A 16429-nucleotide genomic window follows, 5' to 3' on the forward strand; every position below is an offset into this window, starting at 1 on the left:
TTCTACTCTTCCCCATAAACTTGGATCCTCTTTCCCTTGATTTACTTTCTGCCTTCATGTGTACTTTGGCGTTCTCACTGAAGGGCCCAGCCAAGTAAACCGGCTGAATGAAGAGACGCGTAGCCGGGGCGAGGAAAGGGGCGGCTAGCGCCACGCGCCATCTTCTCCGGGTGCCCCTAGCCACGCCCCTGGTCAGGGTCAATCTCAGGGTGGGGTTCCCCCCCACCCTCGAGAGGCGAACCTGCCGCTCTTTGACCGGCCTTGTCAGATTACCAGCGTTTCCCAACCTTAGGAACTTGAAGATGCGTGGACTTCAACTCCCAGAATTCCCCAGCCAGCTATGCTGGCTGGGGAATTCTGGGAGTTGAAGTCCACGCATCTTCAAGTTCCTAAGGTTGGGAAACGCTGGATTAGACTACGCCAGGCCAGTTCCCCCGTCTGGCGGGAAACCCCCCCCCCAGAAGAGCGGCTGAAGCGCCTGACCTCGAGGCAGCCGCTTCAGCCGAGGTCTCCCCTAGCCTGAAGGAAGAAGAGGCGGCTGACGGACAGCGTTACCTGCTAAGCCCGCCCCCGCCCCGGGCGGTGGAAAAACCAGGGCGCGCTGGCACCAGCCAATCGCAGCCCCCTCTGGGTTCCTTTCCCAGGGCGAGGCTCGAGCCGCCGAGCTTCGAGGGGAGGCCGAGCGAGTCAGCCTGCAGGAGACGCAGATGCGGCACCTTCCGCCGCTAGGTAGCCCTGCATCCCCGGCACCGCGCGGGCTGGGCACGGCCGGAGCGCTTTGCTTAGCAACCGGCTGAGCAAAAAGGAAACAAACAACAAAAAAGAGGGGGGGGGGTCACCGCTCGGAGCTCTTGGCGCGGCGGCTGAGCGGAAAAGTCTGGTGGGCTGAATGCATCGTTTGGGCGTCCGGCGAAGGGAAGACCCGCCGCCGCCTCCTCCTCCTCTTCCTCCTCCTCCTCCTCTCCGGGCTTTAGGTCCGTCTCCTACGCCGGGCTGGCCCGTCCCCGGGCGACTATGCGGTCTGGCAAGCCTCCCTACCTCTTCGCGGTCTTCCTGCTGAGCGGTCTCTCGGCGCTGCTGCTCCTCTTCCTCGGGCAACCTGCCCCGGTCACAAAACAGACGCCGCCGCCTCAGCTACCCCGGTTGGCTCGGCTGCGGGAGAGCGATTTCCTCCGCCGGGCGTGCGGGGCTCTGGCCCGGGGGGAGAAAACCTACGTGTGGGGAAACCACCTGCGGACGTCCTTCGGCAGAGCCGCCTCCTGCGAAGATTACCTGACGGGGAGCCACTATGTGACCAGACCCGTCTCCGCCGAAGAGGCGGCTTTCCCCTTGGCCTACATCTTCACCCTCCACAAAGAGCTGGAGACCTTCGAGCGGCTCTTCAGGGCGATTTACGCCCCCCACAACGTTTACTGCATCCACGTGGACGAGAAAGTGTCCACCGGGTACAAGCGAGACGTGGAGAAAGTGTTGGAATGCTTCCCGAATGCCTTCCTGGTTTCCAAAGCCGAGCCGGTGGTCTACGCCGGCATCTCCAGGCTTCAGGCTGATTTGAACTGCATGAAGGACCTGCTGCGATCCACCACCCGGTGGAAGTACGTCCTCAACATGTGTGGGCAAGATTTCCCACTGAAAACCAACAAGGAAATTGTCCGGCACCTGAAAAAGTTCAAAGGGAAGAACATCACCCCTGGCGTCCTCCCCCCACCTTCAATCACTTTAAGGACCAAGTTTGCTTACAAGGAACACATAGGCAAGCAAGCTTCCTACATGAGAAGGACCGAGGTCCTCAAATCGCCACCTCCCCACAACCTCACTATCTATTTTGGGTCGGCCTATATTGCTCTCACTAGGCCTTTTGTGGAGTTCCTTTTCAATGACTCCAGGGCCCTTGATTTGCTGAAATGGTCCAAAGACACTTACAGCCCCGACGAACACTTTTGGGTAACGCTCAATCGGATTCCAGGTAGATACTGATCTCTTGACTCTTTCATTTCGATATAGTAATTTGATTAAACATGACAACTGAAAAGATAAAAACTGATGCAAGTTAGGGGGGAAAAATAGAAAAAAAGAACATAGTAAAGGAAAAAAAAGGAGTGACTTTCCCTCTCATCACAAATAGTATAAATAATTTTAATAACTTGCCACCTTTTCTTAAAATACAATGTATGGTATCTTCTTCCCTCATCTATAAGCAAATGATTTAAGTCGCACCATTGAGTCTTAATCAGCAAAAGCCCATTAAGGGTTACCAGAGATAACAATATGGCTATTTTGATCTTGATCAAATCAACCAATTTTATATGCTTTTTAACAATCTTGATCTTTAATCTCTTCTAATCCCTCTAGAACTTGATTTGTTTTCATTTTTTTCTTTGCTCCTTTTCACAAAATTCTGCAAAACTAACAACACTTGTAAATCCAATATAGATAAATTATCTAGCTCACTCTTGGTTTGTAATGTGTACATCCGTTTTAATTATTAAGACATCAACCCGTTTTATTTGTATGTTTAGCATAGCACTTTTTACCATATCATTCTTGTAGCCTGTCATTTTTAAATCCATTTTCAGGTCAGTCTCAGTCTTGTCCAGTAAAACTTGTTCCTTTTCCATAACATCTTTTAAACACAGTCTACGTAAAAAGGCAGACACTCCTTAAATAAATTTCTGGGTCCATTGTTCAAAAATATTTGGCTCTTTCACTTTTCAACAGCAAAGGGCCAACCTCAGTTAGCTAGAAAATGACAAGGTCTGAAATATTCAGAGATGGCTGGAATACATGCTTGACACTCTGAGAAGCAGTTATTAGTTGATGTCAGCAATTCTAAACCAGCTGAGATTTGATTTCTACACCGGCATTGATAGTTTTCTAAAGTGAGGTTGTAGGACAGGCTGACAGAGTGGTGGTAGGTTTTGTTTTGTTGTTTTTTTGATCCACAGTCCAAATGGAAGTTATTTTGCTCAGCCAAACCACTGATAACTATTCGATGAAATCTTGCAATTGAATGACTGTATTCCCCAACCCCCAGGGATTTGTTCGCCATTTAATTATAGCCACAGACCCAACAAAAACAAGAAATAGTTATCGGGACACAGATCAAATGATTAGTTACTTTGTAACAAATTCCACCCTAATAAATAATCGCAAGAAATATTTTGTTTCAAAATATGCCTAGAGAAATGTAGTGGAATTTGTTTGAAAGCTCTTTGTTAACATGCCCCTAATCTTATGAATTATGGCCTTAATCCTATGAATTGGTAAACCTATTTCAATTTTTAAAGGTCAATGGAAAATAAGCCACAGAATTTCCAAAGCAGCTGTCAAGGGACTAGGCAGTTTATTCAGGCATGCTTTAGAGTTACCGATGTCTCTGCCAGCGTGAAAAGAAGTTGAAGGAAGTTGAATCTCAAAATCATAGAACTGGAGGGGGTCAAAAGGACAGGTAATTTTTCAGACTTTTTAAAAGCACTGCAATATCTATGGAGGTAAACTATTTCACTGTTGGACAGATTTCACCATCAGGAAGTTTTTACTTATATTTAAATAAAATCTAGGTAGTTGCGTGTATGCCCATCCTTTCTGATCCTGGTTTCTGTGGCAATAGAAAATGGTTCCTGATCATCTTTTTATGATGCTCTTTTTTATGTACCTGAGTACTGATCGTTATCATCTTTCCTCATTCTTCCTTTTCTTCTCTTATTTCTTATTTCTTTTCTTATGATGCAAGACAGCTCTGATAAAACTCGGTGTGCTAAGAAGGAAATAAACTCCTCAGATGCCGCATCATCTGAAACTTGATGTGACTCAGTAACATTAACTATGAACAGGAGGTACAAAGAAAAAACCTCATTTTTCCACCCTCACATTTATTTAGCTTATTGTTTTTCCATAAGATACAGTCAATGCTACTGGTTTAGGAAAATTAGTTAAATAAATGGAGGTGGTATTCATTCGGTCACTTTTAACATGAGAATTGAATTTTAAAACAAGAAAAAATATCTCAACTTTGTATTGTAAATTCAGTGGATTGTAGGATTGAGCCAACATGTATTAGAACAAGACACAAGAGTGCATTTTCAAGGGGAGAAAAAAAATCTACCTCAGTTTCATATCTTAAAAACAGTGTTCTCCCATATCAGAGGTCTCCAGAATTTGGACTAATGGACAAACTGGAATTTCACGGAAGTATCTTATCTTATAAAAGAAGTGTTGTGGTGGTCGAAGTGGCAAACCAGAAAGATTAATAGCACCACAAATTGCTCTGGCACTCTTTTAACAACATAGGATTGTCTTATTTGTCCACAGAAAATTTATTGCTCTTGACAATTGAAAAGTTTAACCTGAAGACAGGTTTGAAATGATAATACATTTCACAAATCAAAAGCTTTATAAAATGATGCCAAGAAACAATATAAGGACAATGTAAAGAAATAGAATATTGGTACAGTTATTTTCAACTCTCAACAATCCATTTAGTGACCATTCAAAGTTAAAACGGTACTGAAAGAAGTGACCTATGACCATTTTTCACACATAAACCATTGCAGCATCTGATGGTCACATGATTAAAATTTGGATGCTAGGTAACTGGTTCATATTTATGACGGTTGCAGGGTCCCGGGCTCATGTGCTCGCCTTTTGTGACCTTCTGAGAAGCAATGTCAATGGGAAAACCAGATTCACTTAACAACCATGTTACCAACTTAACTGCAGGGATTCACTTAACAACTGTGGCAAAATGGTCATAAAATGGGGCAACATCCACTTAACAAATATCTCCCTTAGCAACAGAAACTTTGGGTTCGATTGCGCTCATAAGTCAAGGACTTACCTATACTTGCTTTTGTCACAATCCAGAAGTTACAGCCGGTGCACAACAGACTTGATGAAATAGATGCTGTCTAATACTAATGAGAGAAAGCAACTTCCCATTTAAGTATGCAAGAGAAATATGTTATATGTTTAGTTAAATACAGAAATATAGGACGGCAGCATGCAACAATCCTTTTTTCCTTCTCTGAACTCATGTTTTTTAGATGTGCTTGGCTACTATTCTCATCACTCTCATAATTATGGGGAACGGAAGTTGGAACCCAGGACACCGTGACAGGTGTTCTAGCAAGTCAATTCAGTCTTTGCCTAAAGATATGCCACTCTTGGTATGTGCTACTGTCACTTGAAGGGACGCGGTGGCTCAGTGGGTTAGGATGCTGATCTTATTGATCAGATGGTTGGCAGTTTGGTGGGTCAAATCCCGAGTGCCGTGTAACAGAGTGAGCACCTGTTACTCGTCCCAGCTTCGGCAAACCTAGCAGTTCGAAAGCACTTAAAAATGCAAGTAGAAAAATAGGGACCACTACGGTGGGAAGGTAACAGCGTTCCGTGCACCTTTAGCGTCTAGTCATGCTGGCCACATGACCACGGAGACGTCCTCGGACAAGCGCTGGCTCTTCGACTTTGAAACGGAGATGAGCACCGGCCCCTAGAGTTGGAAACGACTAGCACGCATGTGCAGGGGAACCTTTACCTTTACCTTTTTACTGTCACTTGCTGTGTTATATCCAAGCCATGCAAGAAGTTAACCTTATAAAATTGGATCTTGCCTACAGGCTACCTCAGAAACATTGCAAAGCATAGTTAATTTCTATTGAGTTAAAAAGAGTGCCCTGTCTATCTTTTAGATAACCTTTGGTAAAAAAAAAACCCCTCATTTTTTTCTTGGGATTTTGGCTGGCTGGACAGACAGGTCAGGCTTCTTCAGAGCTTCTTTTTTATTCTTTTCATTGCTCTGGGCAATTTGACTGATTGCAAAACTAAAATTACCACCCAAAGGGAGAAGTGACTCTTACCTACCATTACTAAATGTTCAGATGAGATATTTCCATGCAACTGAACATTCGTCATAGCATTTCATCAGGTGAAACTCTAGAGGAAAAGTCAACTCTGCAGCAAGAGAAAAGGTAAAAAGAATCTTAATGATAACCTTTTGCTTGTGGATTGTTTCAGTAAAACTCCTTAAACTCAGGCATGGAGATGTTAGTTACTTGAAAATTGGGTTTTATGGGCAAGAGTTTTCAAGGGAGTTGCTTGAGGGGTTGTTGTTTTCTGGAAACCCTATAATTTGCTGAGACTCAAGAGCTTCCACTCTCCCATGCAGATATCACTCAATTCCAGCCACAGAAATGAGTGACGGTTCCAGCCATTTGTTTTCAAGAGGACTATATAAAATCCATGTATTGATTTTCGGGAAGCTTACTTGAGAAAACAGTTTAAATGCTTTTACTTGCTTCTTTATCTAATTTTTAACTAGAGTTAAGTCTAATTTTTTTCTTTTTTTTTCTGAAGAAATGTTACATTTCATGAAACAAAAGAGGCAGAAAAAGGAAAAAAAAGTGTCTGGGATTTTCCCCTGAAACATTTTTCATATACAGTATCTTCTGTTCCACTGCTGTTCTGATACATCCTACATTGATTTAGAAAGCCATTCCTGCTTAACGTTTAGCTGTGGTTGAGAAAGCCTATTTTCTTTCACTGTAAATCTTTGAAAGAATTATAGTGTCTCTACGCAGCAGAAAAGTGAGATGAAAATAGTATGATTTTGTGGTTAGTTTCAGTCAAACTGTTTTTCAGAGTTGATACTGTGAAGCTAACATGTGGTCCTGACCTCTTAAGAGAAAAAGCAGAGTAGACATGCAGTAAAATACACACACACACACACACACACACACACACACACACACACACATTTTTTAATAGTAACGCCTGTGGAAATTCTCAATCATCCAGGTCGCTATTGCCCCCCAAAATGCTTTTTTTTCCAAAAGGCAACTGAACTTTCTTGATTTTTTTTTCCTTTGAAAACATTTCACTTCTCATCTACCATAAGAAGCTTCTTCAATTCTGAACTGAACTGAACTGAACTGAAGATTTTTTGATGAGAAGTAAAACATTTTCAAAGGAAAAAAAAAATCAAGAAAGTCCAGTTTACTTTCGATAAAAGCACTTCTGTATTAAGTTTGTATTTACGGTATGATACAATACGTCACAGAATGCCAAAGAGCACACATAGGATCTCAGAAAAACAATAAACACAATCTATGTGGAAAAAAAATATATAGTGAAGAATTTCCAGAGGTACATAATACTATTATGACTTCCGCTGTTAATAACTTCTTCAGAGTTTTGCTAAGAAATTTACTGCCGTTTTGGCAAGCATTTTTTTTTCATCAAAACTTTTCTCATGGACAAATAATATATGATGTCCCTTGATTATTTATGTCCGGAAACCTCATACAGGTAGTCATACAGTTTATTGGACCCGTGCCCTTCCTGGCTGGTTTATGCAGCCCGGGAGGGGACACGAGGCTGGTTCCAGGCGGTTATATCTGCTTCTCTGAGTGAGGGTAGTTTTCCCGCCGCCTTGAAAGAGGCGGTGGTGAGACCTCTCCTCAAGAAGCCTGCCTTGGACCCGGCTGTTTTGAATAACTTTCGTCCGGTCTCCAACCTTCGCTTTCTTGCGAAGGTTGTTGAGAGTGTGGTGGCGCATCAGCTCCCTCTGGTCCTGGATGAAGCGGATTATCTAGACCCGTACCAATTGGGCTTCAGACCCGGGTACAGCATGGAGACGGCATTGGTCGTGCTGGTGAATGATCTCTGGAGGGCTCGGGACAGAGGATACTCCTCTGTTCTAGTCCTATTAGACCTCTCAGCGGCTTTCAATACCATCGACCATGGTATCTTGCTGCGGCGTCTCAGGGGATTGGGAGTGGGAGGCACGGTTTTTCAGTGGTTCTCCTCCTATCTCCTGGGACGCTCGCAGTCGGTGTTGGCAGGAGGGCAGAGGTCGACCGCGAGGCCTCTCGCTTGTGGAGTCCCTCAGGGGTCGGTCCTCTCGCCCCTTCTGTTCAACATCTACATGAAACCGCTGGGTGAGATCATTCGTGGTTTTGGAGTTGGGTATCATCAGTATGCTGATGATACCCAACTTTTCATTTCGACCCCAAACCACCCCAGTGATGCCCTCGACGTGATGTCCCGGTGCCTGGAGGCGGTCCGGGTCTGGATGGGGAGGAACAGGCTTCGTCTCAACCCTGACAAGACGGAGTGGCTGTGCGTACCGGCATCTCGGGATATTCAGGATATCCCACCCCTCATTATGGGGGGTGAGTCTTTACCTCCTGTAGATAGGGCTCGCAACTTGGGAGTCCTCCTAGACTCACAACTCTCCTTAGAAGATCATATTGTAGCTGTGACTAGGGGGGCGTTCGCCCAGGTTCGCCTGGTGCGCCAGTTGCGGCCCTATCTAGACCGGGATGCCTTGCGCACGGTCACTCATGCGCTCGTGACCTCTCGTCTTGATTACTGCAACGCTCTCTACATGGGGCTACCCTTGAAGACCACTCGGAGGCTCCAACTGGTACAGAATGCAGCCGCGAGAGTTGTATTGGGAGTCTCCCGATACTCCCGTGTTACACCTCTGCTCCGCGAGCTGCATTGGTTACCAGTTGTCTTCCGGGTGAGGTTCAAGGTGTTGGTAATGACCTACAAAGCCCTCCATGGCATGGGTCCAGAATACCTTGGGGAGCACCTGCAGCCGGCGTCAACTTCCCTCCGCCCAGTACGCTCCCACAGAGAGGGCCTCCTCAGGGTGCCGCCGGTCAAAGAATGCCGACTGGTGGCCCCCAGGGGGAGAGCGTTCTCTGTGGGTGCACCGGATTTATGGAACCATCTTCCGGTTGAGCTCCGGATGGCGGCCGATCTCCGCTCCTTCCGGCGCGACCTTAAAACCTATCTCTTTAAACAAGCTGGCCTGGCCTGATGGGACGGGGTGGGATTTTTATTAACGACTTCAATTTTAAATTTGTATTATCTCTGGGCATTGTTTAATTATGTTTTAATAATCTAATTTTAACTTTTGTATTTAATTTTTATGTATTGCCCTGTTCACCGCCCTGAGTCTCTTGAGAGAAGGGCGGTATATAAATTAAATAAATAAATAAATAAATAAATAGTCCTCCACTTATAACAATTTATTTAGTGACCGTTCAAAGTTACAACGCCACTGAAAAAAAATGACTGAAGACCATTTTTCACACTTATGATTGTTGCAGCATCCCCGTGGTCATGTGATTAGAATTCAGGGTCTTGTCAACTGACTCATATTTATGATGGTTGCAGGGTCCCGGGGTCATGTGATCCCCTTTAATAACCTCCTGACAACCAAAGTCAAAGGGGAAGCCAGATTCACTTAACAACTGTGTGGCTCAGTTCAGTGATTCACTGAACAACTGTGGCGAGAAGGATAGTAAAATGGGGCAAAACTCACTTAACAAATGTCTCGTTTAGCAACATAAACTTTGGGCTCAATTGTGGTCATAAATTGAGGACTACCTGTATTTCCATAGTATCCACCTGATCTTAAGCCAATGTTCTTGTTTAATTTGTGGCGAGGTATAATGTTGCAACACCTAGAATTTTCTCAAGTAAGATGTATCTTAAATTATTCTGCTAACAAATAATTTTATTCCGCAACTTTGATATTGCTGAAAATTTTATATGAAATTCTGCTAACAAATAATTTTATTCCGCAACCTTGATATTGCTGAAAATTTTATATGAAATGTGTGGTTTTGCAGTAGAGAGAGCAAATCATTTAGAAGTATTACCTAGGGTTTGTTTATTAATATAATTCAGGGGATTTAGAGCCTTTGCTATTGTTCCATGTCACTGGTTTTCCGCAGTGTTGGCAAGTTTGGTTGTTGTTAATATTTTCTGTAAAATACAGGATATCTGCTTCTGCTTCAGGAAGGAAATGGAATTTTGGACTTAAAAAGAAAGCTGCTAGTTGTTTTTTTATTTTTTGTTTTGGTGTGTGTGTGTGTGCAGTATATATATATTTATATTAACCGTGTGTTGCAAATAATCTTAGCATGTGTCTATGAAATGCTAGTAGTTTCTCCATATATATTTTGAATGGTACTTAATTCCTTACATGCTTTTGTACAGTGCTTAATGTGTGTGTGCATGCACGTGCCTCTGTGTGTCTGTGTGTCTGTGTGCACCTTAGAGTCAGTTTTTGACTCCTAGTGACTGCCTGGTTTAGCCCCCGCAATTTTCTCCACAAAGGTTTTTGAAGTGGCTTGAAATTTCTTTTTTCCTAGGGCTAAGAGAGAGTAACTGGCTGAAGGTCACTCAGCTGGCTTTGTGCTTAAGGCCAAATGTCTAGACCAAATCCTGAGCTGTGATGCAACATAAATGGGAACAAATGATTGTGATTGCATGCCCAAGATGGCGGACGTGCTCGGCTGAGCTCCGTGAGGAGCTTCGGCAATTTTTGCGACTCTTGGGAGCCCCACAGGAATGCTTTCTTTCTGTGAAGGGGTTTGGGTTGGGGGCGAGGAGAAGCTCCTGGTGGTCTGTTTTTGGTGCGGCTGTGCTGCTTGTCGTTGGCTCTGTGAGCCCTGGACTTTCGGAGGATCCTCGGCTGAGTCCGGAGGACTCTGGGAGGGCCTTGCGGGCCTGGAAGATCTTAGCTGAGCCCCGTGCTGTGCGCCGCCGACCAGCCGCTGACCAGCTGATTGTCGGGGGGCTGCGGGAGCTCAGCGAAGCCCGATGGAGTCTGCAGGAGGCCCCAGAAGAACCCGGAAGAACCCAGCAAAACCCTGCTCTGTGCGGCGCCGACTGGCTGGTTGTCGGGGCCGCGGGAGCCCAGCGAAGCCTGGAGGAGTTTGGCAGAGGTTTTGGGAAGAACTTGGGAGACCCGCACTCCACCGTCCAGCTGATCGTTGTCGCTGCTATGCTGTTGTGGGGGTCTGGTGGAGCCTTGCGGAGCCCGGGACAACTCGACAGAGCTTGGCGGCGCTCAGGAGAGCCTTCCAGCTGCTTGGAGGAGCCAGATGCTGGCCGATTGATGGTCGGTATTATGAATCGTGGCTTGGAGCAGCGTCAGCGTTGAAGTACTGGAGTGGTGGAGATGTTTCTGGTTGGCGTCTGAGACGGCCGGCGACGAGGGGAGTTGGAGTTCCGCGGCCGCTCTGGTATGATGACCATGACCTGGTGGTGGAGTGTGGATGCTTATGCCTTGGACATTTGGAGGCATAAATTAGTTTTTGCGCCGCCAGAAACTGACTGGACCATGTTTTGTGGCCCTGTTGAAGTACTATGGGTCCCGGTTTCCTCCTCTATTGGCCTGATTATCATCTGGTCCTTTCCATGACGCGTAAAGGAACTTTGTAACTGGAGCTTCTCTTACCACTTTGTGACTCTATGGGTTTTTTAGCCCTAATTTACCTCGCTGACTCTTTTGCCCTATTGCCCCCCCTTTCCTCTCCCCTATGGTTCTGGGAGGTCCCGGGTGTAAAACCACTGTGGGAGAGTGGTTAAGATTTTTCAGCTGCTACCTTCCTAGAGGTGAGAGCTCTAGGCAGTATTGCCTTCACCGGTTGTATGTCCCAGGCTGCTCCCCGGTCCTGACCGTTGTGAGAGGACGGGGACTGTTCCTGGTTGACCCAGCTCTAGTGGCAGTGGAGCTGGGTTTGCAGTCTGGACACTTCCCTTCTATTTTAAGATCCTCCTGTTTCGATCTGGGTCTGCTTTGTTGCCGGTTTTATTTAATTATCACCATGCACCTTAGTTACCCTAGCACGGTTTTGTTCGCCCTCAGGGGTGCCCCCCCCATCCTGGGTGCGACCCGCCTTATTTTCCACTCTGCCTCTTGATGAAGGGACCGATTGTTGGGACCCTGAGAGATGGCTGGGCAGGAACAGGGGCCTCAGGTATAAATTTAATAAGAGGCTCCTGGTTACTTTCTTAGTTAAATTTTTTGTGGGGTTAGGGAGGGGGGAGGGTCGTGGTTGGTTGGAAATGGGGGGTAATCTACCAACTGTTGTTCAGGCCAGGCCCGGGATTGATCGCGTGGGGGGGAGCTGGGGTTAGCTGTCTCCGGAGCTCTGGAGCGGGTCGTGGGATTACCTATTCCCACGAAGTTAGGGAATGGCAGCAGGTGTACGAACAGAGGGCCGTATCGACATCCGGGAGGGCATCTCCGCTATTTACAAGTGGTGAGGTGCTCCGACCCTCTGCTTTCGGCCCGAGGTCCCGGGAGCGGGGATGTGCAGCCACCTGAGCTCCGGCTGATGTACTTGAATGCCAGGTCCATTGTTAATAAGGCTCCTCTCGTCCAGGACCTGGTTGAGGGTGAGCATGCGGACCTGGCTTGCATCACGGAGACTTGGTTGGGCCCAGAGGGTGGTATCCCCCTGGTTGACCTTTGCCCACCAGGTTTCCGGGTGTTGCACCGGCCTCGGGCTCAAGGTAGGGGCGGGGGAGTGGCAGTAGTTATGAGGGAGACCTTGTGTCCGCAGGAGGCCACCATTCTTCAGATAGTCGGGTGTGAGTCTCTCCTCCTGAGATGTGGTCCTAGGGCGCAGTTGGGCTTGCTGCTGGTGTACCTTTCGCCTAGTCGTGCAGCAGCAGCCCTGCCTGAGCTTCTCGATATCCTCTCGGGGCTGGTGGTTGAGTTCCCCAAACTTATGGTTTTGGGTGACTTCAATCTATCATCCTTGGGAGGATCCTCTGAGTTCATGGCTTCCATGACGGCCATGGACCTGACGCAAGTAATTCATGGACCGACTCATGTGGGAGGCCACACCCTTGATTTGGTTTTTCTATCCGGACGGTGGTTAGATGATCTTGGTGGGGGCTCCCCAATTGTTATGCCCCTGTCATGGACCGATCATCATCTCCTGCGGCTGGTCTTCCGTTTTGCCACTCCTCGCCGTGGGTGTGTTGAACCAATTAGATGGTACCGCCCCAGGCGCTTAATGGACCCTGAGAGGTTCCAGGCAGCGCTGGGGTCCCCACCTGCCTCCTTTGCTCACAGCTCGGCAGATGCCTTGGTGGAAGCCTGGGAAAGGGCGGCCACGGAGGCACTAGACCGAGTTGTACCCTTGCGGCCCCTGACCCAGTGCAGATCCCAGCGTGCTCCATGGTTCTCCGCGGAGCTCCGGGAGATGAAGCGTCGGAGACGGGGCCTAGAGAGCTGTTGGAGATCCAGCCGATCTGAGTCCAACCGATTGCGACTAAGAGCCTACATTAGGTCTTATCTCACGGCAATAAGGGTGGCGAGGTCTAATCACTTCACTACCCTTATCGCGTCCGCAGATAATCGCTCGGCTTCCCTGTTTAGGGTGACCCGCTCCCTCCTTAATCAGGAGATGAGGGAGGAACCCTTGCAGGGACGTGCCGAGGAGTTTAGTCAACATCTGTCGGGCAAAATCGCTTGGATTCGGACTGGTTTGGACTCCGACTGGGCAGAGTCTGATGATCAGGACACGGGTGGTCTTGTCAATGTTATCTGGGAGGAGTTTGATCCTGTGACTCCGGAGGAAGTGGACAGGATTATGGGGAGGCTGAGCTCCACCACGTGTTTATTGGACCCGTGCCCTTCCTGGCTGGTTTATGCGGCCCGGGAGGGGACACGAGGATGGTTCCCGGCAGTTATATCTGCATCTTTGAGTGAGGGTAGTTTCCCCGCCGTCTTGAAGGAGGCGGTGTGAGACCTCTCCTCAAGAAGCCTGCCTTGGACACAGCTGTGTTAAATAACTTTCGTCCGGTCTCCAACCGTCGCTTTCTTGCAAAGGTTGTTGAGAGCGTGGTGGCGCATCAGCTCCCTCTGGTTCTGGATGAAGCGGATTATCTAGACCCGTACCAATCGGGCTTCAGGCCCGGGTACAGCACGGAGACGGCATTGGTCACTCTGGTGAATGATCTCTGGAGGGCTCGGGACAGGGGATATTCCTCCGTCCTAGTCCTATTAGACCTCTCAGCGGCTTTCGATACCATCGACCATGGTATCCTGCTGTGGCGTCTCAGGGGATTGGGAGTGGGAGGCACGGTTCTTCAGTGGTTCTCCTCCTATCTCCTGGGACGTTCGCAGTCGGTGTTGGCAGGGGGGCAGAGATCGGCCCCTAGGTCTCTCGCTTGTGGAGTTCCTCAGGGGTCGGTTCTCTCGCCTCTCCTGTTCAACATCTATATGAAACCGCTGGGTGAGATCATTCGTGGTTTTGGAGTTGGGTATCATCAGTATGCTGATGATACCCAGCTTTTTATTTCGACCCCAAACCACCCCAGTGATGCCCTCGACGTGATCTCCCGTTGTCTGGAGGCGGTTCGGGTCTGGATGGGGAGGAACAGGCTTCGACTCAACCCTGACAAGACTGAGTGGCTGTGCGTACCGGCATCTCGGGATATTCAGAATATTCCATCTCTTTCTATGGGGGGTGAGTTATTACCCCCCGTAGATAGGGCTCAAAACTTGGGAGTGCTCCTAGATTCACAGCTTTCTTTAGAAGACCATATAGTAACTGTGACTAGGGGGGCCTTCGCCCAGGTTCGCCTGGTGCGCCAGTTGCGGCCCTATCTAGACCGGGATGCCTTGCGTACGGTCACTCATGCGCTCGTGACCTCTCGTTTAGACTACTGTAATGCTCTCTACATGGGGCTGCCCTTGAAGACCACTCGGAGGCTCCAACTGGTACAGAATGCAGCCGCGAGAGTTGTGTTGGGAGTTTCCCGATACTCCCATGTTACATCTCTGCTCCGCGAGCTGCATTGGCTCCCAGTTGTCTTCTGGGTGAGATTCAAGGTGCTGGTAATGACCTACAAAGCCCTACATGGCAAGGGTCCGGAATACCTTAGGGAGCACCTGCGGCCGGCATCAACTTCCCTCCGCCCAGTGCGTTCCCACAGAGAGGGCCTCCTCAGGGTGCCACCAGTCAAAGAATGTCGACTGGTGGCCCCCCAGGGGGAGGGCGTTCTCTGTGGGCGCACCGGATTTGTGGAACCGTCTTCCGGTTGAGCTCCGGATGGCGCCCGACCTTCGCTCCTTCCGGCGCGATCTAAAGACTTACCTGTTCGAACAAGCCGGCCTGGCCTGATGGGTGATGGGTTTGGGTTTTACTGTTTTTTAATGTATTTTAACTTATTGCTGTAGTTGTTGGGCATCTTGTTTTAATTTCTTTTAATATTTGTATTCTTGTTTTTTAACATGTATTGCCCTGTTCACTGACCTGAGTCCTTCGGGAGAAGGGCGGTATACAAATAAAATTAATAATAATAATAATAATTTGTATCTGCATTCCATCCCCTTTCATTTTTAAAGGACTTTTAATCCAGGTTTTCTATATGGAACAAGTATTTATTTATCACTAGAATTATTTGATGCAGTAATAATCTAAGTACACTAACGTGTCTTAGCATAAAGTTGCTGGTCAAGAACATTCCTGAGTAGCAATTACTAAATACGGAGGATTAAAATGAAATTGATCTCCAACACAGTGAAATCCCATTTTTAAATATTAGTTGTTTCATTTCTCAATTGTAGTTTTTCTTTTTGGATTGCTGATATGAGAACACACTTCCTTAGTACAGCACCTATGAAGTTACTGCTCTTAATACAGATTCACTAACACAGTTTTCTGAATATTAGTACTTGTGTTGCCAAGCGTATTGTTACTTGTATGCTTCAGTCAATAGGCTTTTTTAAGCCCTTGATTGATTCTTGTGAACCATATGACTGTTGGGGCATGTAGGGAGCCAGGAACTGAGCTAGGGAAGAGCTTGTCACCAGCTTATTGTTGACATTCATGTGGAATTGGGTTTAAGGCAAGGAGCAAGTTCTTACCAGCTGGCTGCCAACATTTGCAAGGAGGTGGGACTGAAATGGTAAGTGGGCTTTAGTCTGTGAACATTCAGGGAGTATGGCAGATGTCCAAATGCAGGGGTCTTAAAACTTGCCCCTTTTATGACTTGTGGACTTCAACTCCCAGAATTCCTCAGCCAGCATGCCTGGCTGAGGAATTCTGGGAGTTGAAGTCCACAAGTCATAAAAGGGCCTAGTTTGTAGACCACTGTCCTAATGGATCTCCACAGACGGAACTTGGAAAATCAGTGGTGTCAACTGGGAGCTTTCCAAGGTCCTGATTTCTGATGAAAGAGATGTTTTTTAGAATTAATTATTTTATATGCAAAAGGTAAAAAAAACCACCCTTCACCAAAGCTCTCCTATTTTAAACTATACTTATAAGTACATGTTGATTACATTTATACTTTTAAATTATTAATATTTAAGTCAGTTTATTAATAAGTTAGGGAGAATGGGGAATTAAATGTATATTGTGTCCATTCTTTATTTGCTTACACTTATTTTGCCAAACTAAAGCTATAACCTACTAATCTACTGATATATCTTGAGAGATTCTAGGGCAGTGGCCCCCAACCTTTTGAGTGCCAGGGCATTGGTTATGTGGAGATATTTTTTTTTTGCGGACCAGAGGGGTGTGTGGTTTCGTACACCGCCTGCATCCCCTGCGTGCTCCGATGGGGCTGTGGTCCCTTGGGCGGCCCAATTTCTGGTGTGCCAGTT

General features: G+C 47.0%; 1 protein-coding gene across 1 annotated transcript in view; it reads left to right on the forward strand.

Annotated features, from left to right (window-relative positions):
* Window positions 1–678: 678 nt before the first annotated feature.
* Window positions 679–16429, forward strand: part of GCNT2 (glucosaminyl (N-acetyl) transferase 2 (I blood group)) — a 28150-nt gene continuing 12399 nt past the window's right edge. The window contains exon 1 of the mRNA XM_081326156.1: window positions 679–1966. Within this exon, the coding sequence (XP_081182282.1) occupies window positions 1015–1966 (952 nt within the window). The 5' untranslated portion in view covers window positions 679–1014. The remainder of the gene's footprint in view (window positions 1967–16429) is intronic.

This window comes from Vipera berus (genome assembly GCF_964194415.1).
Source record: "Vipera berus genome assembly, chromosome: 3".
NCBI lineage: Eukaryota > Metazoa > Chordata > Lepidosauria > Squamata > Viperidae > Vipera > Vipera berus.